Source organism: Phascolarctos cinereus, unplaced genomic scaffold, assembly GCF_003287225.1.
Source record: "Phascolarctos cinereus isolate Bilbo 61053 unplaced genomic scaffold, phaCin_HiC Scaffold_4;HRSCAF=312, whole genome shotgun sequence".
In the NCBI taxonomy this organism is placed as follows: Eukaryota; Metazoa; Chordata; class Mammalia; order Diprotodontia; family Phascolarctidae; genus Phascolarctos; species Phascolarctos cinereus.
This window is the reverse complement of record NW_027555847.1, coordinates 341,572,909-341,600,017: the sequence shown is the minus strand read 5'-3', so window position 1 is coordinate 341,600,017 and position 27,109 is coordinate 341,572,909. Positions and strand designations below refer to the sequence as shown.

Below are 27,109 nucleotides of genomic sequence, written 5' to 3'. Positions count from 1 at the left end.
TTATAGCCAAACCTCTTGGAAAAAGTTATCCGTATTGATTTATTCCATTTCTCTAGGACCTAGTCACTCCTTAGCTGCTGAAACAAAAACCTCTTTGGGGTACAACTTTCAGTCCCAAGGATAAGTTCTGTAGGAAACTACGCTTTTGAATGTTAACAGTAACCTCCCAATCACCAAATTCAGAGGTCTTTTTAAACTCCTCATCCTTCACGGCCAAAGTAAAATTTCATCTTCTAGAAGAAGCCTTTCTGATCTCCTTTAAGGCTAGTGCCTTCCCTCTGTTGATTATCTACATTTTAACCTATATTTATTTTGTTCACATGTCTTTCTTTTCACATTGTCTCTTCCATTAGACTGTGAACTCTCTGAGAGAAGGAATCAGTCTTTTGTCTTTTGCCTTTCTTTGTATCTTGATGGCTCAGCACAGTGCCTGGCACACAGTAGGCATTTAATAAATACTTATTGACTGATTATCATTAGTTTCTTGATCCTACTCATCAACAAATTAGAGGATATTCTACTATGTCTGGCGATCATCTGACTTCAACTTCATTTCCCTTTTCTCCTTTTGTCTGTGTATTTAGGATATCTAATAAAATTGTGGGGAGATAGGACCAACCTTATAGTGAAGAAGGCATGTGTTCAAGTCTTCCATTTAGCTTGAATTTAAGTGAGTGACCCTGCACAAGTTTCTTAACCTCTTAGTCTCTCAGACCTTTCTCTAAGACCTGAAACTTAGAGATTGCCATAGATAAGCATTGAAGGGGGAATTTCCACGCCAGGGAATTTCCCACAAGTTGAAGTCTCAGATCTGGACAAAATAAACAAATAAATGAGGTTGCAGTGTCATGCTTTTTCAGGCGGTGTGGCCATTCATTCCTTTATTTAAAAAGTACTTCCTGAACATCTCCTATTAACAATTTTGCTATGATCAGTAAGGGACATAAGTCTGAATAAGATATAGCCCCAATTTCAAGAAGCTTACAATTTAACTGTTTCAATTTTTTAAAAAATTATTAATCAACCCATCAGCAAGTATTTATGACACGCTTCCTATGTGCCAGACACTGTGCTAAGCTGTAGGGATATAAAGAAAAAGCAATAACGGTCTCTGCTCTAAAGGATCTTGTATTCTTATGGGGGAGAGAACATATACATAAAGTGCTACATACAAGGTATATACCGAGTAGATGGAGAGTAGCTGTTGAGGGCTAGGCACTTGGGGGGTGTGTTACAGGACAGGACCAGAAAGGCCTCCTGGAAGAGGTAAGTGTTTGAACCGAATTTTAAGGAAGCCAGGGATCCTAAGAAGTGGATTTATTTAGCCACTGTGACCCTAGTCAAGTTACTTATCATCTTCATTCATCTGACACCTCTCTATGACTCTCGGCCCCAGAGGAATTGAATAGTGAAAGGAAATCCTACATGCTGAGTTTCCCGTGCTGATGATCACAGGTCCACCCCAAAACAGAATAGTGCAATATGTAAAGCACCATACAAGGAGAGATGAGACATTGGTCCCTGTTATAAAGGGGCTTACATTTCAGAAGGAAGTGACAAAATATATGATACAAGATATATCCCAGAAGAAAAAAAATTCTTTGATAATTTTGTAAATAAAATTTCTGGAGAATGATAAATATTTTACTATTAAGCTATTTCTTGAAGATATTAATCATTTCAGAAAATAGTTGTAACATATTGAATGTTTGTGGATTTTTTTTTCCTAGTGGAGCCAACTGCATTTCTAAGGAAGGTATTTTTAATCAGATGAGGCCCTATTTAGAAGGATGCCTAAAATTAATTTGATGCAGTTCTAGATCTCATTAACTTGATTTCTCTCTGTACTCATTGGTTAAAAAGTCAGTCTTATCTAGGACCAAAACAATTATAATGGTGTCTTACTGATGTTTACCTATCTTTATAACCGAATTTCTTCCTGTCAGTTTGCCTTGTTCCTTTTGTTCAAAGTAGTTTTATGTTAAAGAAGGAAAGTCATATCAGATGTTGAACTGACTTTACTGAACTTGTTTTTATTCATTTTATGTTGAAGACAAGTTCTGTATCTGAGATCCATACAGAACTTTCTTCTTCATCTTTTGAATTAATTTAGGAATAGGCATACAAAGAGCTCTACGTAAGGCTGAGAGTTTGTCATCTTCCTGTGGCATTTCTGTTCTATTGAATCTTTGTCTGCTCCAGGATGTATTTATCAAGGTCATTTCTGACATTTGTAATTAGAAACATGATTTTTTTCATCAATAAGAAAGATTAATCACTGGAAAATCTTTAATATGTGTTGCTTTTAACTAGTTATCCAGTGTAAAATAAATATTTTTTTATTTTTAAAAACTAATACTACTTGTAAGAAAATTCTAAGGAATCTTGTGTGAAAATGTGTTTTTTTTACCTTATCATGAGTGTAAATTAACTTATTGGCATTTGTAAAAGATTACGATTATAAAATAATATTAGTATTTTAATAAGTGAGTTTAATGATTGTTCACACTTATATAGCACTTTAAAGTTCACAAAATACAACATCTCCTTGAGAGAGGCAGTACAAGTGTTATATTCATTTTACAGATGTGGAAACTGAGGCTCAGAGACTTTTAAGTAATTTGTTCATTGTCAAATAGCTAATGTCAAAGGCAGATTTGAACCCAGATCTCCTGACTTCTAGGCCAATGCTCTTTCCACTCTGCCATACTGTCCAGGAAAAGCAATAACTTATGAAAATAATCTATTTTTTCACTTTTCTACACATACTTACAAAAAACACACGGGCATACAGTAATGCTATTGGAAAGAAAAGGCTATCATGCTTCAAGATGTTTGTATGCTAAGAATCCAGTAATATATTCATGGTTAAACTACAGGGCTACATACTAGATCTCTTTTTGCCTAACTTTTTTCATGTTTTGATGGTTCCAGAGATTTTGCTTATTCTGAAGCCTCTGGTGGACGACCTAGTGCTACCAAAGTTATGGTGGTTGTGACAGATGGTGAATCTCATGATGGCTCAATGTTGAAAAAAGTTATTGGTCAATGCAATGACGACAACATACTTAGATTCGGCATAGCAGTAAGTAATTTTTTTTTAAATGCCCTATTCAACTCTAAAATTTTATGATTCTCTTTTACTTTCACCGAATTGTTGAACATTGTAGTTGATTCTTAATTCTTTTTAGAAAAATCACCAGTATTTCAACATGCTTGTTCACAGGATCAACAGAGTTTTATTCAAAAGTCTTTCTGTCCCAGCAACATTGAATAAACATTAAAACCTTCATGGTCCCTTCTACTCATTGATGTTTTTTTCAACATCAATGTGTAGGATTAGACCTTCTTCACATTCTTCCTTAAAAAAAAATGCTCCTTATTTGTGAACTGATCCAACCATTGTGGAGAGCAATTTGGAACTATGCCCAAAGGGCTATAAAACTGTGCATACCTTTGGCAATGTCACTGCTAGGTCTATATCCCAAAGACATAAAAAAGGGAAAAGGATCTATTTGTACAAAAATATTTATAGAAGCTTTTTTTTGTGGTGGCTAAGAATTGGAGATTGAGGCTAAGAATTAATTGAGGAATGGCTATGATTGTGATGGAATATTATTATGCTATTAAAAATGGCAGGCAGGATGATTTCAGAAAAAACTGCAAAGACTTACATGAATTGATACAAAGTAAAGTGAGCAAAACCAGGAGAACATTGTACACAGTAACAGTGATATTGTACAATGAAGAACTGTGAATGACTTAGTTATTCTCAAATATGATCCAAGACATTCCCAAAGGACTAATGATAAAGCATGCTATCCACGTCCAGAGAAAGAACTGATATGGATTAAATATGGAATGAACCATGCTATCCTTTCTTTCTTCCTTTTTACTTGAGTCTTCTTGTACAAAATGATTAATATGTAAAAGTTTTACATGATTGCACATGTATAACCTATATTGAATTGCTTGCCGTCTCAGGGAGGGGGAAGGAGAGGAAGGGAGAGATAGAATTTGGAACTCAAAACTTTTTAAAAAGATGTTAAAAAGTTGTTTTAAACATGTAATTGGGGAAATACAAAATATTATATTTAATTTTTAAATTGCTTCTTAAAGAAGACTGCTATAAGCAATCATAAAGCATGATGACAATCATGGAAGTTTTTTATTTGAAGCTTGGAATATATTTTTCCTTAGAAACAATGTTAGTATGAGAGGATGTATTTTCCCTAGTTAATCTATAATACAATGGAAATTAAATAGTAAGAGAACCAAACCATATCTTTTAATATTGTTCCTATGGGAATATGTATTTGGGCTTCCTTTGTTGTTCTCCCTCCTAATAGGAGAGCTCCAGTGAGGGCATGGGGGAGACTGCCCAGGCTATACAGGGTGAGTACAAGGCTTTGACAAGGAAGGGGCTTGGTGAGGGCTGTAGCAACTGGAAATGAGCACAAGCTCTAGTCATTTTTAAGCCAGGTATTTGAAATAGAGGACCATCTGGATATTCAGTCAATCTGTCAGTCAATAACACAAAATAATTGTAAGGTGAAGGTATTGTTGTTGTTTGGTCATGTCCAACTCTTCATGACCCCATTTGGGGTTTTCTTGGCAAAGTAATGGAGTGGTTTGCCATCTGCTTCTCCATCTCATTTTATAGAGGAAGAAAACGAGGCAGAGAGTTTTAAGTACTTGCCCAGCGGCACACAACTAATAAGTATCTGAAGCTAGATTTAAATTCACAAAGAGTCTCCTTGACTCCAGGTCTGGCACTCTATCCACTGTACCACCTAGCTGCCTTGTAATTGTAAGGTAGTTAAATGCAACGTAGTTAAGTATGTAGAACACTCAAACTTTCAGGGATCAGGAAAGACATTTTGTGGAAAGTAGTGGTTCAGCTGAGTCCCGAAGGTAGATAGGATTCTATGAGGCAAAAAGATGAGGAGAGAGTGCATTATAGCCATGGGAGATGACAATTTCAATGGCATGGAGATAGGAGATGGAAAACCATGTGTTTACATTGCTTATAAACCACTTTGGAAGAGTTTGGAGTAAGGGAAAGGGGACAGGACACTCTTGGCTTTATGCTTATTTATGTGCATATGGTTATGGAAGATAGATATGCCAAGTTAAGTCTAATTTTTTCGTTTCATTCATCATCATATGGTTCATCCTTTTACCCTAGTTTTACCTTATGCTTTCATATTTGGTAATTATATAAGTGCTTTGAATATCTTAATGTCCATTTTGGTAAAGGACCATGAGACTTTGCTTAGTTTAAAAGCATCCATTTATTTGGTTTATTGATTGTGTACAAATAAATGGTCTTCTCTTTGCCTTGTTTTCCAAATTTGCAAAGTGGGGGTAATAATTCTTGCCCTTCACTTACAATTTCCCTTTTGAGAACTAATGTGTGTAAAGTACTTTAAGCCTTTCAAGTAAAGAAGCAGCCATGGTTACTTAATAAACATAAAACTGCTCTATTCATTCTGTAGTTTGAGAACCAAGAGCTCTCTTGTTTAACATTGGAAAGCACAGACAGTAAAACCAAAGAACAGCTCACTCATCTGCCAAAGTGCTGTGAAGAGATATTTTTGCTGTTTCCCAAGTTTCATTACTGTCAAAGGGGCAGAGGGTGGAGCTAGAGATGTGCTTTGATTCACTTGTTTATTGAGAGATGTCAAAAAAGTTCACAGGTTGCTCTGGATGTTTGTAGAGGACAGTTGGAATTCGGAGATCACCACTTTTTCTTTTTCCCTCAAACTTTTATCTAGGTGCTTGGATACTTAAATAGAAATGCACTTGACACAAAAAATTTAATAAAAGAGATCAAAGCAATTGCTAGTACTCCAACAGAGAGATATTTTTTCAATGTTTCTGATGAAGATGCACTCTTGGAAAAGGCTGGGACATTGGGAGAGCGTATTTTCAGCATTGAAGGTATGGTGATGTTTCCAAATATCTTCTCCGTACAATTTCATGGTTAAATATATCCATTCTAAGTTTCAGGCAATAAAGACATTCAAATCAGTGGTAATTAGAGCATGACACTAAGGTTCTTTTTTTTATAAGGTTCTTTTCTATGGTTATTTTTGAAGCCCCCTAGAAAGTACATGGAGGGGCAAATGAAATCCATATAATTTCCTACAATCAGCTCTTAATTTCATATTTATCCACAGCAAATTCTAAATTATTTAGTTTTGCTTAGACATCTTTCAGCCATGTCCTACTCCTTGTGACCCCATTTGGGGTTTTCTTTGCAAAGATGCATTTACTTCTCTACCTCATTTTACAGATGAGGAAACTGAGACAAACAGGGTTAAGTAACTTGCCCAGGGTCACACAGCTAGTAAGTATCTGAGGTCAGATTTGAACTCAGGTTTTCCTTACTCCAGGACTAGCCCTCTCAACCACTTAGCTGCCAAATTCTAAATAACAGAGTGTCAATGACAATCATAATAACTAACATTTATATGGCACAAAGCACTTTATACATAATATCTCACCTGATCCTCACTCCCCCCCCAAAAAAAAACCCAAAAGAACAAAAACAAACAAAAAAACCTGATTTCCAGTCTACTACTCTAACCATTAGGCCATCTATCTTTATGTAAAAAGACAACTCCTTCTGCCTCTCTAGGCCAGTGTTAAGTCTTTTGAGATGATGGAGATGACAATCCCAAGATAAATTCCAAAGATACATAGAAATGATTTAGGGATTATTTGCATGTGTGGGCTTTCTGTGGCACTGTTCTCTTCTATCTACCATAAATTTACATAATCAGGAATTAATTAGACTCATACTATATAAATTGCTTCCTATTGTAGGCAGTATATTTTATTATGGAGTTTGACATATTTTAGATAAAATAATGGATTGTGATAAGATATGTGACAAAGGCAAGTTGATTGTTTTAGAATGGCACTCAAAGATTTTTTTTCCCAAAGGCCATTTTCTCATCTCTATAAAATCTTTATAAGATTAATCTATCCCTCATTCAAAAATATATTTACTGAAAATATGAGAAAAGAACAGGTAGGTTTTCACATATAATTTCTTACAGCAGACCACATCTTTACTAGCACACAATTGCCTAAAGGATGTAAACTATATAGGATTCTGCTATTTTTTGTTCATTGATTATAACAAAGCATTTGACTTGGTAGGGCACAATGCATTAAGGTTCTCCTCTTACCAGGTGCCTCCCATGTATGTTAAAATCAAACAAGATTCCTTAGTACTACAAGCTATAGGAGTAATGCAGTGAAGTGCACTGCACTTCATGTATTGATTCTCTGATTATCATCATCAATTGAAGCATAAAACAGAGACACATATGCTCTCCAAAGATGTTCATCTTTGCCTCAGAAAAGGTCCTGAGTAGAGGCTCAAGGAAAGAGGGATATCTTTTAAGTAGTGAATTCCTTCATGTGTTCTGCTTGCAGAAGTTATGCTGATTGTGTCAAGTCCCAGAATACTACACAGACTCCTTAACTAGCTAGAAAACAACTTACAAGAGTTGGCCAACAGTCCACATAGGGAAAAGTAAATGGATGAAGAATGACTTTGTCCAGATTATAAGGTACAGGTAGATAGTCATCCCACTAAGTCTTTCAGAACATAGATCTTATTTTCAAGCCTTGCATATTGACAGTAAACTGAGCCCAGAATTGAAGAAGCTGGATCGCATTTGGGGTATGACTTAACATTTTCAGTGATTCCCAAATTGCTCCCTAAAAGAGAAATCCATATTTTAAACACTACTATTCTTTCAGTGATGCTATACAAATGTGAATTTTACTCTAAAGAATTCTAATACCAAATACTCCAAAAGAATCTAAATTGTAGCTGACCCAAAGATCAATGAAGAAATGTATGATAGACATAATGAGTGCAACAGTAATGACTTGTGTACAAGAAGTGGCTTAAATTTAAGTTCCAGAAAATATATGGTGATAAGAGAAGGTATGCCATCTACATAGTGAGATGAAGGAATAACATACAGATGTTACATTGCTGCCCATAGGAGATAGAGAAGGAATCCTCTAGTATACTGAGTTGATTGAACATGGACAGAGGTTTCAAAGAATGAATGTGTAGGTTTCAGTATGCACTTTTAGAGCAAGTACTCGCATAGATGAATTCATTGGTCTACTTAAATCCATGTCCAAAGCTTATGGAAACTGTTATTGATCATGATGCATGAAGAACCAGCATTGATGTAGTATTGTGTTATTAATGACAGTTTGTGGGTAGATATTTCTGAATTGGTAGATTGGCATGAACTTGAATCCCAGTTTCTAATGTTTAACCCCAAGCACCTCTTAGCAGCTTTTAGAGTTACAAATAAAGATACTAGCTGACCAACCCCATATAAAGGGTGTCTCAAAAATCTTAATTCAGTTTTGAGCTTTAATAACTTATTCAGCTTTAACAATGTATTAACATTTACCATTAATGGGAAGCTAGGTGGCATCATAGTGCACAGGGGCCTGGGCCTGGAGTTAGGAAGACTCATCTTCCTGAATTCAAATTTGGCCTTAGACACTCACTAGCTGTGTGACCCTAAACAAGTCACTTAACCCTGTTTGCCTCAGTTTCCTCATCTGTAAAATGATCTGGAGAAAAAGATGGCAAACCACTCCAGCATCTTTGCCAAGAAAACTCCAAATGGGGTTGTGAAGAGTCAGAGATGATTAGAAAAAATGATTAAACAAACAGTATTCTACAGCTGAAAATTTTGATCTTTCCCACCCACATACTAAAGTGATGAATGACAAAAATCATGACTTTGCTTTTCATCATTCTTCATCTTACTTGAGTTCCCTTTGAAACTAATGAGAACTTCATTCTTGATCCAAGAAATTTAGCAATGCTAAATCAATATTTATGAATCTCCAAAAACACTTTGGAATTCAAAGATCTCTTTTTCTTCTATTCTAATAGGGGATTTCAATTATCTTACTGATTCAAAAATCTAGAAATTTCTCATGTCTTTTTCGTGAATATAAAACTTAAGCAAGGTAATATGGCTTAATGAAGTGGAAAGAGTCAGACTTTGGAGTCAGGAAGCCCTGGGTTCAAGTCCTGCCCCTGACACAAATGTGCTGTATGATCCTTGGCAAATTGTTCATTCTCTCAGTGCTCCAGGCAACAGACTGGTTGCTTTTTTGCACTGGTGGAAGGAATTTTCGCATTTAAGTTCTTTATCCTGATGAAAATACCGGTTCTCCCTCTCCTTCCCCCCCCCATTATAAGTTGCCCTCCAAATTGATGACATAAATATCAATTTAAAAAAATATTAATTTTGCAGGTACTGTTCAAGGAGGTGATAACTTTCAAATGGAAATGTCACAAGTGGGGTTCAGTGCAGATTACTCTCCTCAAAATGTAAGTATATTCAAAGACCTCTGTCATCAAACTCTTCTGGTTGGTTTGTTTTTGGTTAAAAATTGATAGAGAGCTTTATCATTCTGACAATGGCTGCACCAATCCACAGTGATGGAAGTTTATGAGTAGGGAATTCTGATTTCTGGATAAAATCTTTTTAATCAGCTTGCTCTGTTGCCACCTATCAAAGGTGGAATGTGACAATAGCTTCCTCCCCCCCCATCACAAGGACTTGATGTGAAAAAACAATATGATTATTTATATATGTGAAAATCTCTCAAGCACTTTGGAGCATTCATATCATTTCTCATTCAAGTAATTAGAATTTCTTATGAAATAGAAATCAGGATCACCTAATAAATAATTTGGAAAATGTATTAAAAACATAAAGTCCAGCTATCCCTGTCATCAAGTTCTGAGCTCTGTAGTGTTTTTCTAAGGCATAAAGTAGAAATGAGTTCGTAAAGGCCAAGAGTTAAAAACAAATTGAAGCCTGCTCAGGCTGGTAGTGCTGATCTTAGAGCCAAAAGGCTCCCCAGTTGTTCCTTTCTCTTTGCTCAGCTCTGCCTCAATATTTCATTCTCATCAGTATGTGAGGCCCTTCCTTTGATAAACCTTTGAAAGAATTCAGCAAGCTAGACATAACTCTCCCTACTTAGGTCTTGGCACTGCAGTATTTGGCCTAGGGAATTGCTGTTGGATACTTAGCTTATTCACGTCCTCTCTGTTCCAGTTAGATGGGGCTGGGGGAAGGGGAAGTGAGGAAGGGGAAAGTAACAGGATCTACTGCATAATGTCTATGGCATGAAACACTCACAAGGGTCAAAACAACAGGGTTTTTTTTGGGGGGAGGTGGCTAGGCAGTGAGGTTAAGTGACTTGTCCAGGATCACACAGATAGTGTTATGTGTCTGAGGCCAGATTTGAACTCAGGAACTCCTGAATCCAGGGCCAGTGCTCTATCCACTGCGCCACCTAGCTGCCCCAAAACAACAGTTCTTTCTGAAGGAAGCATGGGCCAGCAATTCTTTAAACCCATCTCATCCTACCACCCTCTCACTCTAGCTTACTCCCTTAGAATGGTACGACTGGGTTTCCTAGTTATCACTTGGAGTTAACTTGAGTTTGGGAGTAAAAATAATATATTTCTAGATTTTATGTTTATTGTTAAGGTTAAAATTAGAGATGGTAAGCTTTAAAACAAGGTATGTAAAGACTTCCCCATTTGATGATTATAAATTCATAGATTGGAAAATTGACAGTGTGTACATGACAACCTAAGTCCTCTCCTCATGACCCATGATTTGTGTATTTATTAGGTAGAACATCACAGCTGGAGGTATCTTTGGTAGCTTCATTTAATAAAAGTCTGCTGGGAAGAAGTATTGGCATGATAGTTAAGTCAAATACCAGTTAAGAAAATGATCTACTTGGGAGATAGGTGAGGTAGTAAGACCATCATATCTTTGCCCTCTTTACCAACTACACTTCATTTTGTGAGGTTGTCTCACAACATGCTTTTTTTTTTATGTGAGAACTAAGACTTAACATCCAGCCTCCCCACCCACCTTATTCATGAGGATTCTATATTTGCAGAATTCTGTATTCCTGGGGAATGTTGGAACAAATCCTTGGTGAATGGAGGGAGTGTCCCCTTAGAAAATAGCTTATTATTGTGAACTTACTTATATAATAGGTCTGACCTGTTCCCTAAAACTTGTTCATGTATACTAAAAGTTTCACATAACTTGGCTTACCTTTAACAAGAATGTTTAGGCTTGTTTTCCAACACAAATGTTACAAAGACATTCCACTGACTATGTAACCATGACCTTATGTGGGATGTTATTATGTTAAACATTTTCTGTTGAATTCAGACATAGTTTAGCTTAATGATTCACCTAACCTGTGTTTTATAAGTGAACTTTATTATTAATCTTCATTTTACAATCATTTAAAGGGTGCTCTGGCACTGGGTGCAGTAGGGGCATATGCCTGGAGTGGAACAGTAGTCCAGCAGACACCCCATGGATATTCCATCTTCCCCAGACAAGCCTTTGAAAAAGTTCTGCAAGACAGAAACCACAGTTCATATTTAGGTAAGATATAGAATTATTTGGCCCCAGGAAATCTAAAAGTATCGTGAAATTGTTTTCTTGTTACCCTTAGCTAGTTCACCTGCTAACTGTTCCACCATTTTGACTTACTCTTCCACAAAACTTTTCCTAAATTAACTCATTGGCCCACATAATAACAATCTCCAATGATTTGTCAACTTTACTTTTGATCACTGTATTTATCTATGCATCTCTTATCTAACAGTTTGGCTTTATACATTAGATTATAAACAATTTGAAGGAATGGGGCATACTGTTGGGGAGGCAGTCAATCCATTTGAAATCCTAGTGAGGAGACTTCCTCCACAAATGCAAATTGACAACTATTCTGCAATTTAGAATCTAAAACATTTGCATAGTGTACCAAGAGAGGTTAATTAATTTACTCAGATCACACACAGGTGTGTGCTATAGTCTGCTCTAACTGGCTTGGGATCAGATGATTCACTTTTCAGTGTGAGCATTTACACCTCAGAAAATCACTACAAAACAGGGCTTAATTTATTTTTGTTGATTGTCTGGTGCAGATTGATTGCAGATTAAACTTAAAATAAATTGCATAATCCCCCAGAGAGCCCAGTGGTTAAATGTTTACTAGCACACCCCTGTATTGCTCTATAAACCTTGCTCAAGCTTATCAGGAGTGCAGAAAGCTCTCCTGAATGAAGTTATCACCAAAATAGAGGCCTGGTAACTATAGACTAATAATAATAATAATGATAGACATATATGTAACACCTTAAAGTTTGTAAAGTACTTTACATGCATTCATTTGAGCCTCACAACACCCCTGGTTAAATACAACCAGTCTATGAGAAACTATGAACCTAGGTCTTCCAGACTTTCAGATTGTACCTCACTATAAGATGATAGAATATTGTCTTGTCATTTTCAGTTGTTTTCAGTCATGTCTAACTCTTTGTCAGCCCATTTTGTGTTTTTTTTTTGGCAGAGATGCTGGAGTGGTTTGCTGTTGTCTTCTCTAGCTCATTTTACAGATGAGGAAACTGAGGCAAATAGGGTTAAGTGACTTGCCCAGGGTCATATAGCATCTAAGGCCAGATTGGAACTCAGGTCTTCCTTACTCCAGGCCTGGTGCTCTATCCACTGAGCCACCTAGCTGCCCTGGAATATTGTTATAGGACCCCAAAACTTTCAGGAGCTGCTGGAACATTAGGATCGTGAGTGTATTGTTGCTTTTCACCTCCTAAGATGGAAGAAATCATCCCTGGCAATGATTAGAGTGGGTAATATCCATATAATGTCATGGAGTTCTTGTGCTTTTTGCCCCCATGGGTGTTCATATTAGAGGACCTGAGGTGGAAGGACCTATTCCTCCCTTTTAATGTATTCATTTTATACCCATATATGACCTACTTTTTTCTGTGGTCTCAGCCAGAAGCTTCTAAGGTAAGTGCTGAAAGACACCTAGTCAATTCCATCTTCCTAAACAACCTTCTCTAGTGGTGTCTACCCAGTGAGTGTGTTCTTGGTACTGTGAGTCCAGAAAATTTCTGGCAGACTTTCTTGGCAGCCTTCCACTACCTAGTACAAACATCCTCATGGTCAGGTAATGAGTGCTCCCAAACCCATTAGAGCTACCTTTTCTTGATTGTCATCTGGCAAGAATTTAGCTCCCCAGGACTCTGTGTTTAGATGAAGCTTCTTTTAATCTATTTGCGTGTATCCCTTTGGATTGTTGTGATAAGATTTTTACTTTTTTAAAAATTATTTGACACATTTCTTCTTATTGTAAATATTCATTGTGAACAAATCCTCACCTAGACTTTATTCTTTTCCTAGTAATCTATTGTTTAGTACAAATTACCCTTAGGAAATTAGTCATGATTTTTGGATACTTAAAATATGCATGGTATCTGGAACATTCCCCCTGGTCTCAACAAAATCTTTTTTGCCTATAAGAATTCTTTTGTTTTCCTTATAATATGTATATCAGAGTCATTTCATGGGCATGTGGACCTACAACTGGAGAGAGAGGGGAGGGGAGACATACTTCAGGGGTCATCTAGTTGAACTGCCTCATTTTATAGGTTAATAGGAGTGAGGAGATTATGTGGCTTTGCCCACATGTAGTAAGTGCCAGAAGTAGGATATGAACCCAGGTTCTCTGACTCAAGAGACAGCGTTCATTCCGCTATACCATGCAATTTCCTGGCTCTTCATTTTTTATTTCTCCTGTTTGAAATGCCTTTTATAAGTGTTTTCCTTTTTGATACCTGATGTTTATTCATCTCTCTGTCTGTCTGTCTCTGTCTCTCTGTCTGTCTCTCTGTGTCTCTCTCTCTGTTTCTCTCTGTCTCTCAGTGTCTGTCTGCCTATCTGTCTCTCTTTCTCTCTGTCTCTCTCTGGCTTTCTCTCTCTCTCTCATACATACACACACACACATGCACACACACACACACACACACACACACACATATACGTTACTTAGTGAATGGAGGTCATATACTATTTGTTTTTCTCTCAGACACCTGACACAATTCTAAGCATCTTTAATTGCTTGTTGTAAAATCATAAGCTTTTGGTTATGCGGGAATTCAAGTCAAAGTGCCAGTTGGGGGAATTCTATCATGTTCATTTTACTGAAAAATTAGTAGATGCCAGGTTCTTTCTAATGGAGTTCCTAACTTTCAGTGCAGTGAGTTCCTGGCACAGATCACCCAATCTATCTGCACAGATACCATTCTAGGAAGATGAATCCAAAAATCTTCTATCTCTGTACTACTACCCTTCCCTTCCCCTCACCAACAACCTTTTCTAGTGTCTCACAGTTTGGGGGAGATTCATTTTAAGTCCATTCAGTCTCACTCTTTTACTTCATGTTAAGTCAATTTCATAGACTCCTAAGACTGGAAGAAATTTCCAGAAGTCATTACTTGTTAGTTTTGCTTTAAAACCACCTGTCTGTCAATGATAATGCATCCATTATGCAAACAAGGCATATTAATGAACTTGCCTAGGAACACATAGAAAGCCTATAAATGCAGGTTCAGAGAAGGAAGGAATATATTTTACAATTAACATGCAAATAACATGAGAGCGTAGAGTTTATCAGGAAAGGAACCAGTTTTTACGAAGATTAGAGACATGAAATTTTGTAGAGATGAGAGAACGTTTTCCAGGGTAGGGGATAGCATGCTGAGAAGTTGAAATCAGTTCAATTTGGCCCAAATCTGGATGTCTGGTTTATTAGGCATAGATAGATGGGAAATTCTTCCAGATGGACAATAAATGAACTTCAACTTGACCTAGAAAATGTGGAGGCAAACTTTCCATCTACAATAAAGTCCAGACTTCTGGTAACCTTGTGCTATAACTAAACATTGTCCAATTTTGATAAATAAATTTAAATGATTGATCAAAACTGGATGCCTAATGGTTTGCTTTGTCATTGTCTTCACATACATTATCTTTTAAAATATTCTGCAGTCAACAAATGTATCTACTCACTACTTTTGGCTAGCTAGCATTTATATAATGTTTTAATGTTTGCTAAGTGCTTTACAATTATTATTGCATTTTGTCTGGGAGGTAGATAGTATCAATATCCCTGTTTCACAGATGAAGAAATTGAAACAGAGGTTAAGTGCCTTGCCCAACCAGGGCAAAAAGCTGCTTAGTATCTGAAGCTGGATTTGAACACAGGTCTACCTGACTCCAGTTCCAAGACTATCCCCAGTGTAACCTCACTGTAGGTTCCAATATCTTAGGTGTTATGCTACCTGTTAGAGATACAAAAATCTCTATATCAGGGTCACTGCCCTGAAATAATCTAACAGCCAAACAACATGTGCACATATAAGTAAATATACATAATAAAAACACATTACTGTAAACATTATTACACTATTAATCTTATTAACAAATAATATTAATGTAAATAAAACCATAAAATATATACAAAGTTAATCATAGGATCTTATATTTAGAACTGGAAAGAATCTTGGAGGCCTGTCCTCTAGCCCAACGCCCTATTTATTTTGCTGGGTTTACTGAGTGTTTGCCCTTTTTCTTTCCTAGGATATTCTGTTGCAGTTATTTCTAATGGTAACAGTGTCCATTTTGTTGCGGGTGCTCCCCGGGCAGATTATACGGGCCAAGTAGTAATGTATAGTGTTGATGCTGATGGTAATGCCACAATCATTCAGTCTCACAGAGGTGACCAGGTAAGTCCCCTCATTTTGATTGGTGACCTAAGTCTGTGGTGCTTTGGCTTCACAGACTCGTGTTTACACATGACCAGTGTGACAGCAGCAGGGACACTACCAAGGTCATATTCCCTGGGTGAGGGAGGGCTTTGCCAGGTCATGGGATCATAGATTTTATACCGTCTTATGAGTCACTGATTCTAACCTCCTCGTTTTCCAGATTAGGAAACTGAGACCCAGAGAGGTTAAATAACTTGCCCACAGTTACATAGCTAGTGAATGTCTTATACGAGGTTGGAAACCAGCTTCCTGACTTCCAAGACAGTTCTTTAACCACTGTATAATATTGCATCTCAGGAGGTTAAAATGAGGGAAGTAATGAAAGAATTTTTTGCAAAGTTGTATGTCTTCTATAATTTTAAGGATAGATTTTTTTTTGGTTGTTCTTAAAACCCAGCCTAAAAATGTTCCAGTTTTCTATATGGGGAGTTATTTAAGTGCAAGCATTCATGCTTCCAGCTAGGAATAGAAACACAGTAAATCTGGACACACTAGAAATGATGCTAGACGGCCTTATAGACAAGGCATCTCCTTTCCAGCACCCTGATGCTTATTAGCAGGGATAGTGCACACATAGCCAGAATTTAAAGGTGCTAGGATAAGGAAGCGTCTCAATCCATAGATGAGTAAAAGTAGCATATGAAGGTCAGAATCTGAATATCCATGTGTTTCATTCCAGATTGGCTCCTATTTTGGCAGTGTGGTGTGTTCTGTTGACGTAAATAGAGATACTATTACAGATGTGCTTTTGGTGGGGGCACCAATGTTCATGAATGACCTTAAGAAAGAGGAAGGAAGGGTCTACCTGTTCACTATCACAAAGGTAAGGCTATAGAAAAAAAAAGAATAATTAGATTTAATTCCACATAGCAACATTCAAAGAAAATTCATCTGTGCTGGGTAAGATCTTTAACTGCTAAGTAGTAATTGCTTTGCTTATGTTTTATCCACTCAATAGCATGTAGCTGTGAAGATGTATTTTAAAAAACTTGCACAACTTAATTTTGCTTTTAGTTTTATGGATGGTGCCTAGCTTAGTGCATTTCCCTAAAAGGGGGTATACTTGCATACAAGTGTTGCAGCAGCAATCTGTAGTTTGTTTTTCCTTAATTCTTACTTTCCCATTATCATCATTTTACAGTGAGAAATAGTTACATCAGGCACTTTGGAAATTTTTATATTAACCCAGATGTATTCTGCATTAGTCTTTCAGGAAATTCCATTTCTTGGTGTAAGAGTTCGTTATATGTCCAGCTCATAGGACTTCCAGTCCTTCCACATAAAACTTGGTAGTGTGTGCTAGATCCCTGAAAACCATGGGCGTTATATTCCAGGCCTGCATGCAGTGAATGCATGTATATGATGATCCCTGATGAACTAAAGTAGTAGATGGGTGTTGAGTATAGTCAAAGAAAAAAACAAAAATTAAAGAGAATAGGTCCACTGATGACCTAGAAAATTAATTGGATATAGAAGAGAAAGTGGGGTGGGGTGCAAAGACAATCTGAAATCTGTTAAGTGAAGGATGTAGTTTATTTTTTTGTGAATCTATGCCAGTTTCGCTCTTAGACTCTTAGAGCTGGAAAAATAACTGATAATGTCACCCTAAGTAGTTGACTAAGATTAGTACAAGTGTCCATATTTGCACTAAAATTATTTATACAACTTTGGGAATGCTATACACAATCTGAAATAGTATAGCAAGTGAGATGTATAGAAATGCTGCATCTACTTCTAGGAATTTTCACAATTTCTGAATTTCAGAAAGTACAATTCTGTGTCAAAAACTTTATGTTCTTGTTTGCCAACATGTTAGAGGAGAAAGTATTACTTGATACTTTACCAGAGGTCAGTAATGAACTAATTTCTATGGCTAGGGAAAGGGGGCAGAGGAGAGGGGAGGGGGAGAAGAAAGGGGGGAGAGATCGATCAACCTAGCCAAACATTAAAGGGAAGGAGAGAGGGGTGTTTTGTTTTGTTTTGTTTTCCCTACTATGAAGTCTTGAACCATTTTTCAATCTTGTCACAAAATAAGAAGACAAACAATGTCTTTTATAAGATATCCCTCTCTCTGGGCAGTTTAATTCAACAAATGCCTATGTTTATTAAAAGCAGCAAGGTATAGTGAGTAAAAGGCAAGTCTTGGAGTCCAGAAGAACTGGGTACAAATCCTGCTTTTGATATGCACTGCATGTTGACCACTGGATAATGTTTCTTAACTTCTCAGTGCCCAAGGCAGTTCTTTAGGATTGTAAATGACAGAGAAAATGCTGATCTGATTTGGAGGGAATGTCCATATGAGAAGTCCCCTCTATTCCACCTGCTTCTCTCCTGCTCCTCCCTATACCCTGTCCCCTGCCCTCCACAAATGCACACAGTAATGAAATCACAGGTTTGGAACATTAAAAAAGAGAAAAAAAGAAAGTGCTAGGCACTGGGTTTGCAAAGATGAATGATACAATCGGGGCAGCTAGGTGGCGCAGGGGAAAAAGCACCAGCCCTCAAGTCAGGAGGACCTGAGTTCAAATATGACCTCAGACCACTTACTAGCTGTGTGACCCAGGGCAAGTCACTTAATCCCAATTGCCTGAAATAAATAAATAAATAACATAAAGATGATACGATCTAATTGGCAGAAATGGGCAACTTTATGCTTCACTCTATAGGAGCTTCACTTTAAAAAAAAGTTTTATTAATGCTTTTTGTTTTTTACACCACATTTATTTCTCCATATATTTCCCCAACCCCATGGAAACCTCCCTTGTAACAAAGATTAATAGTGAAGTAAAATTAATCAACAACCTCACTCTTTCCCCCCGACACACACTCATACATGTGACAGAGCACCTTAATTCCACCCCTGGCGTCCCTCACTTCTCTACTAAGAGGATAAAAGGGTAAGTGATCCAGATCTGCCATTTTAATTAATCTGAGTTCAGCTGCCTTTTGGTGTTGCTTTGACATATGTGATTATAGCCATTGAGTATATCGTCCTCCCGCTTTTCTTACTTAGCTCTTACAGACAAATCTTCCTATCTTTATTTTTACTACATTCCTTATAACCATCCTTTCTTATGATGAAATATTATTTCCTTATATTCTATCCAATATATATCATATATTCCAAATATTCCATTATATTCCAATATATTCCATATATTCCTCTTTATCTTAAGCATGATAAATATGCCAAAATTTGTGCTGTTCTTTGCCTCTTAAAATGAAAATCTAAATTAATGTGTTCTATTTACCTTAAATTCTTAAAAATTTCAAGAGACCTTCATCAAGAGTTCATCCTGTTTATCTTAAGGATAAAATACAAATCTTCATATAGATGTTTAAATCACTTCACTCCATAATCTGACTCCAACCTATCCTTCTACACTCCTTAAGAGGCCCTCCTCAAAACCTACTCTCCCATAGCACCGGCCTGCCAGCTGTTCCTCCATGGTTCTATTCTATTGGCCATCTCTGCTCTCAGTCATCTATCTCATCGCACTTGGAATGTGGTTCCTCTTTAGCTCCATCTCTTAGAATTTTTAACTGCCTTCAAGGTTTAGCTCAGATGCCACCTGAGAGAAACATTTCTGGATTTACTCTAATTGTTAGCGTTCTCTCCCTTTGCAAGTTACCATGTATTTTTTTTAATATTCATATGTAGCACGTGCTGTAGGGCTATTCTCCCAATGCCAACTCACACTGACAGTTTGAGTCCCCAAGGGGTGGACAAATAGAGGCTAATGCCTGAATAGTTGGGATCGTTTTAATTCTGTAGCTCATAAACCAGGAATCATATATTTTCTCCCATGATTAATATTTGATATAATTTAGTCAGCCAGGCTTAATTAGCTTTTAGTTATGTGTATTTACTGGGGAAGTTAGATGGTGCAGTGGATACATCGCCAGGCCTGGAGTCAAGAACTCATCTTCCCAAGTTCAAATCTGGCCTCAGACACATACTAGCTGTGTGACCCTGTACAAGTCCCTTAACCCTGTTTGCTCATCTGTAAAATGAGCTGGAGAAGGAAATGGTAAACCACTCCAGTATCTTTCACAAGAAAACCCCAAAAAGGGGTCACAAAGAGTCGGACATGACTGAAAAATGACTAAACAGCAAAAATGTGTTTATTAAGTAGTATATAATAAGAAGACTTGGTATAAAACATAGCCCCAAAAGTCTGTGACACTCTCAAAACAGCATATACAAAGTCCAGGGAAAAGTGAACTCAGGCTTAGAGAGCACATGTGACAAAACTCAGTACTCCTCAAAGTCCTTTTATCCAGATTCCTCAGGATGGCCCCTTAGGTACAGTGAAACTTTTCTAGTGGGCTTCAAGCTGCCTGTCCTTGATGTGTCTAATATAATCTTAGATCCTGAGGCAGACCATGCACTAGCTTGTTCTGGAGATGCCCTGAGGACCAAGAGATTAAATGGAAATCCCAAATCCTCTGCCCCTGTGAAGTTCACACAGTCTTCCTGTGGTTGAGGTAGGGGAAGGAGAAAGCCATGGCCAATGCTTTTCTCCCCTTCCCCCTCCCCAAGTGATTCCTTTTTAGGAACTTGGCTGGAACTGCTCTCTCATGATTTTTAATCACTAAAAAACTAGATTTAAACTAACAAACTGTTTCTTTATACAAGCCCTGTAAGGCATGAGTAAGTTCCTCAGTCAATCTGAGCAGACATCCTATTGCATTACAATTGTCATGCCTTTGATTGACGGATTCAATAGAAGTGCCTGGCCTCTGTTTTCACCTAGTACACATCACTGATTGATTAATTGTAATTTCCTGACAAAGTTGTCAGGAAGTAATATATTATCTTTACCTTAAGAGGGGTGGGTAATTGATTTGACTGAATTGGCCCCCATCCTTATACACATATATCAGATCCTCCAGTAGAACATTAGATCCTTGAATGTAAGTAGATACTCTGATTTTGTCTCTGTATCCCAGTTCCTAGTACAGTGCTTTGCACATGGGAGGTATTTAATTAGCTTTGAGTTTGAAATGTTTAGTCTTGAAATTAACAGAAGCTGTAATTCAGGACAGAAAAAGATTGTCCTGGAACTCCATGGTTGTAAAATTGAAAGGAGGGCAAAGAAAGACTTTTTTTTTTCTTCACCAACTCTTTTGTTGTTCACTCATCTCATCACATCTGATTCTTCATGACCCCATTTGGGGTTTTCTTGGCAGAAGTATTGGAGTGGTTAGTCATTTCCTTCTCCAGCTCATTTGACAGATGAGGCAAATAGGGTTAAGTGACTTGTCCAGGGTCACATAGCTAGTAAGTGTCTGGGGCCAAGTTTAAAATTAGGTCTTCCTGATTCCAAGCCCAGAGCTCTATCCACTATGCAACCTAGTAGGCTCCTCACCAACTCTAATTATGTAATCTATTAGTAATGAGGATAAGGACTACACATGTGGTTTCATTGGTCTAGGGAATTTCCAGATGAGCAAACCATCTCTACCAATTCAGGTCATCACCTTCTCTGCAGCTTCCAGATTTGCAGAGTTAGCCAGAGCACTGAGAGCTTAGATAACTTGACCATGGTGACATAGCCAGATATGTGTCTGAGGTGAGAAATGACAGGTCTTCCTGACTCTTCTTAGAGCCACAAACACTTCAGATATAAATTCTCTGAATTGATAGCAGAAGAGGCTAAGGATCTCATTTTTAAGATTTTGAAGCATAATCTTTCCCAATGGCTGTCACCAAAGGAACTTTTTGAACACCACTGGATCATAGCAAATTCTTCAAAACCCACAAGCAGCCCCAAAAACAAAGAATCTGTAAAATCTTAAAATTCTTGCCTTATAGGAGATTTTGGGCAGGGTTATTCTGTAATCCAAAAAGAAACAATGCTGGAGAGATGGCTGTATTTTTTCAGAAATGTCCTCTGTCTGGTCTGTTGAAGATGGGAAAAAATTAACTCACATGGTCAATACCTTAACCTGCCTGACTTGTTATTTCCCAGTTCTATAAGTCAGAACACTTAACTGCATTTAAGTTTTATTACAAAGTAAGACAGTTCAGTGGGCAGCTGTGTGACACAGTGGATAGAGCACTGGGCTTGGAATCAGGGAGAAGACTAATCTTCCTAAGTTCAAATCTAGCCTCAGATACTTACTGACTGTATGACCCTGAACAAGTCACTTAACCCTGTTTGCCTCAGTTTCCTCATCTGTAAAATGAAAAGGAAATGACAAACCACTCTAGTATCTTTGCTGAGAAAAAAATCAAATGAAGTTATTGGACATGACTGAAAATGACTAAATAGCAACAAATATAATTCAAGGAATAAAAGTGAACACAAGTTCCTGTTGCCTACTGACTCAATACCCCAAGGCAGGGTACTATAGAGGGGCTGCCAAAGAGTCTGTGCCCTATGGAAGATGCATAATGTTAAATTTGCTGAAAAAGCTAGACAACAGTTGTCCTCAACTTGATGTTTTTAAAGGACATGTAATAACTTCCTAGTAGCTGTAAAAGTTCAATGCTAAGTCTAATAGGCTAAAATAAAGAAAACAAGGTTTAGTCTATGAGCATATAATTGAGTTGTATCTTTACTTGAAGGAAATTCTGCTACTCAGAGTATATTTTTTGCCACCAAAATTTTAATGATGTTTTAAAATTTTATGTGTTGGAACTTGGTTTGAAAGTTGTCACAGATAGATTCCTAACACATGGCAAGCATGATTTATTTTAATCAATTATCCTTTCCTCTTCCCAAAAGGGAATTTTGAATCAGCATCGATTCCTTGAAGGCCCTCCAGGTTTGGAGAATGCCCGGTTTGGCTCAGCGATTGCCGCTCTATCAGACATTAATTTGGATGGTTTCAATGATGTTGTAGTGGGCTCACCCCTTGAAAATGAGAACTCTGGAGCTGTTTACATTTACAATGGGCATCAGGGGACCATACGAACAAAATACTCTCAGGTAAATCTTTCCATGATGACATCCCTGTATATTTTAAATTTATGAGTTAATGTTGACACGCACATTGATTCTTGAGTAGAAAGCTAGTTGTTTCCTTTCTTCTCCTTTCCTTCCTTCCCTTCCTCCCTCCTTTCTTCCTTCCTTTCTTCCTCTCTTTCTTCTTTTTCTTTCTTTCATTATCTCCTCTGTCTTCCTACACACCCACTTCCTATATGGAAAAAATGAAACAAAGTATAGCCCTTGTAATGAACATGAACAATCAAGCAAAACAAATGCTCACATTGGCACTGTCCAAAACTGTATGTCTTATTCTGTATCTTGTGCCTATCACTTTTCTCTGTCAAGACGTAGGAAGGATGGAACCTATCTCTTCTCAGTGATAGTAGCAGCTGGTTTCCACAGAATAGAAATATAATAATAGCTAGCATTTTATAGTGCTTTAAGGTTTGCAAAGCACTTTACAAATATCATCTTCTAATTATCAAATATGCTCATTTCCAGAAAATATTAGGGTCAGATCCTGCCTTTAGGAATCAGCTCCAGTATTTTGGGAGAGCAGTAGATGGCTATGAAGATCTGAATGGAGATTCAATCACTGACATATCCATTGGTGCCTTTGGAAAAGTGGTTCAGCTCTGGTGAGTCAGTGAAAGTTTTTAGCTGCCAATGGACCAGGGACTTTTCCCTTTTTCTCTTTTCCCCAGGTGAAAATATTTTTAACAAGCAGATAAAATATAAACTTCTTGAGGGTGGGTACTGTTTTATTTTTGTCTTTGTGTCTCTAAAATAATATATAGAGGACTGGCCTCAGAACTGCCTGGATTCAAATACAACCTCTGATACATACTGTGTGACCCTGAGCAAATTATTAATCCTCTTGGTTCTCTGTAAGGCTGTAAATTGCAGAGAAGGTGCCGACCCACCTTGGTAAAGGGAGTTACCTTACTGGGCGACCCCTACACCAGTGAAAACAAAGGTTTAGTCTCTGTCTTAATAAATGCTTAGGGACAGCTTAATTATAGTAAGGGATGTTGTGGTAGAATTTTGGTTTCAGAAGTTTATGCAAGATAAGACAACATCAGAGCTTGCATTTTGTTATTTCTTGGTGAGTAAAAATAGGCTTGAGAAGTGTGAGTCCTCTGCATTGAAGAGCTAAGTGTACATTAAATCACAAGTGTTAAAACTGAACTATTAAATAGAGCTTGGTTTTCAACATTAGTCCAAGTTACCTCTGAATGTTTCCTTATCTTCCAGCTCACTGAATGCAAGTTTCCTTATTAACTATAATGGCTCACCATCATACAGCAGTATATGACTTTATGAAGCCTCTGGTGGCAAAGGGGACAGTACAGGTATATGACTAGAGTCAAGAAGATAGAGTTCAAATCCTGCCTGGCCTTTACTGGCTTTGTGACCTAGTAACAACCTCTCAGCCTCAGTTTCCTTATTTCTAAAATGATAATAATAATAATAATAATAGCACTTACCTTACAGGGATGTTGTGAGGATCAAATGGAATAACATTTGTAAAGCACTTTTCCCAAACTAAATGTGCTTTATAAATACTAGCTATTTTTATTATTATAAATAGCCATGTGAGGTCAGTAGTGCCAGCACTGTTATTTATCTTCATTTTACAGATAAAGAAACTGAGCCTTCAGTGATGAGCTTTACCCAAGGTCACAGAGCTGGTACTTGGCAGGGCCAGGATTTGAATGCAAATCCAGTACTCTTTCCATTGTACCATGCAATAAGAGGTTTTACATTGAGAATATGGAAAATCTGAGTAGTATGAGCAGATTTTAACTTCCAGTGGAATGATGGGGGTATTCTTGTTTTCAGTTTTTATGTACAAATGACCTTTATTTCATTTGGCTTGACCTTGAAACTGGCCTCTGCAGCAGTTGTGGGACTGGAGAACAATAGGAGGAATTCAAGGGCCATATGATTCAGAAGCCAGAAATACACACTGGACTAGATTGTCCCTATAAGGAGAGTGAGGGAATAAATGAAGTCAGATTGAAGCAGAGAACTGGAAGAAACAAAGTCCTGAGGAGAATCTGGCTCAGTCTTTCTATTTGTCACAGTTGAAAAATACATTGTAAATGATGACTTGGGCCCAAGAAGCTTAAATGCTGGAAAATGTTATGCCACTGGTGCCGTATATAACATTAGTCTCAGTGCTTGACATTACTAATGCTATTTTACTTCAGGTTTGAGAGAATTAAATGGGTTTTGAAAATTAAGGTATCAAATTCATCTTTTTATGGAAATTATTCTTGGATAACATTTAGTGACTTTTAAAATAGAGACAGTTTGGTGGGCTACATTGCTGAAAAGGTATCACATTTCTTTTAAAAGATTACAGGTATATAAAAATCAGTGTTTTGTTTTATTTTTAAACAAACACACCAGTGCCTTTACAGTCAAGCAAATGCTAAGAACTTATCTCATTGCTCAAGAATATTTCTGAGATCCTCTTTGGAATCGCTTTCAGTGCCTGAGGTTCATCCTTTTGGATGTTGCCAGTGGTCAGCATTTAGCCTTCATGGTTGGCTTTGACTTTTGTAAACAGCCGAGAGTTTTTCTTACCTAATTCTCATGCCTAGGATTAAACTGAGTGATAACATTTTTTTAAATAAAAAATGAGTTGTGTCTGCCTTTCTTGCATGACTCACAAACTGGCCCTTGATCATAGAATATTTGAGTTGAGAGCCTGACACTTCAATTTTACAGATGTAGAAATTGAGGTGCAGCCCAGAGGTGAAAGAGTTGCCCACTGTCCCACAGCTAGTAAGAGGCAGAGCTGGGACTTCAACTCTGGTCTCCTTATTCCAAGGCCAATGTTTTTATAGGATTCCTCTCTACTCTAACCCAAACTCCCTGTCCCCATACCATGATGCTTCATTGACAGCCATTCATTCAAAAATAGAAACTCCTAAAATTTTTTGTCCTCTGACAATATAGTGAGAATATGTGTGGTGACTCCCCAGGTTATAGATTGAAAGGGACTATCATTTGGGTAATTAAATTGTTAGGAGGAGATGGCATTACTTTATAGTAGTGCCATAGTACTTTATGGTGCCAGCCAAAGAGCAGTCACTTTGGTTGGTACGTGGGATTGTCTGATTTAAATGCACAGATGCACGCACAACACTCATGCCACCTAATCTGTGGCAGTAGGTTTCTTGTGCCATGTATTGCAAATGAAAAGGTAGGGTATGTTATGGCAGATTACAAAGAGCTTGGGGGTGCCAGGTGCCAGTCTCTCTTATCATTGTCACTATGCATGCCCATTTTGTTAATGAAGAAACTGAGGCTCACAGAAGTAGTGACTTGCCCAAGGCACCTGGCTTATGAGTGACAGTTCCAGAGCTTGAACCTAGGTTGTCTCTGACCCCAAGTCTGGTGTTCTTTCTGCTCTGTCAGTAATAACATCAATCTAGGTTTGTTTATATATTTCAGGTCACAGAGTATTGCTGATGTCTCCATAGAAGCTTCATTTACCCCTGAAAAGATCAATTTGTTAAACAAGAATGCTGAAATAACCCTCAGATTGTGCTTCAGTGCAAAATTCAGACCTACCACACAAAACAGTCAAGTGGGTAAGCAGACTCCAAAAGATCTTTTTCAAAATACATTTGCAAAAATCTATTAACAATAATTCAGTAACATTTTTGGATTAAAGACCAAAAGAAAAAGACCTGGGTGCTGGTGCATTCATCTTTCCAACACTTTTGTAGTGCCTGCAAAATAGAGGCTAGTTAGACAAGGGCAGCTTGGGACCAGCTTTCCCCAAGTTCAATGAGGTAATGGATGCCTTTGAGGTGAAAGTTGTCATTCTCTCCACAGACGCCATCACATCACGAAGTTGTCCCTGGTTACAGGTGCTGTAGTTAGACTAAACATACAACTTTCCCCCGAAACATTAGACCTGGACAGGGCAGCTGGGGCTTCAGCTAATCAATAAATCAATCACTAAAAATGTATTAAGATCCTTATGTGTGTCCGGTATTAGATTGTGCTGGGGATAGAATGACAAAAATGAAATCTTACCTGCCCTCAAAGAGACAAGTTTCTAACTGAGCTGGGACTCATTTAAAGCTCCTTGAGAGAAGGGACAGTTTCTATTAATCTTTCTACTACTCTCAGCATTTAGCATTGTGCCTAACACATACATCATAGATAGATGAGCTGAATTCCTACCCAATAGATAGCAACCTGTCTATGATTTATTTACTAAATCCTAGGGAGTTGCCTGAGGCACGTAGAGGTTGTGTGACTTGTCTAGGATCATACAGTTAGTGGGAGGTGAAGAGAAAGCATTTGAATCCAGGTCTTCCTGATTCCAAGCCCAGCATTTTGTCCACTCTGACACGTTCTCTCTGTCTTGCATTTAGTTGATACTTAATGTCTGAAGGGGTAGATGAAT

The 27,109-nt window shown here is 37.5% G+C and overlaps 1 protein-coding gene across 2 annotated transcripts in view; it reads left to right on the top strand.

The window, feature by feature from the left end:
* Positions 1 to 27,109, top strand: part of ITGA2 (integrin subunit alpha 2) — a 147,001-nt gene that overhangs the window by 66,846 nt on the left and 53,046 nt on the right. For both annotated transcript variants that reach the window (XM_020996873.2, XM_020996863.2), the window contains exons 8-16: positions 2,935 to 3,085; positions 5,778 to 5,943; positions 9,318 to 9,394; positions 11,354 to 11,492; positions 15,552 to 15,697; positions 16,419 to 16,562; positions 22,474 to 22,677; positions 23,179 to 23,315; positions 26,143 to 26,282. In XM_020996873.2, the coding sequence (XP_020852532.1) occupies positions 2,935 to 3,085; positions 5,778 to 5,943; positions 9,318 to 9,394; positions 11,354 to 11,492; positions 15,552 to 15,697; positions 16,419 to 16,562; positions 22,474 to 22,677; positions 23,179 to 23,315; positions 26,143 to 26,282 (1,304 nt within the window). The remainder of the gene's footprint in view (positions 1 to 2,934; positions 3,086 to 5,777; positions 5,944 to 9,317; positions 9,395 to 11,353; positions 11,493 to 15,551; positions 15,698 to 16,418; positions 16,563 to 22,473; positions 22,678 to 23,178; positions 23,316 to 26,142; positions 26,283 to 27,109) is intronic.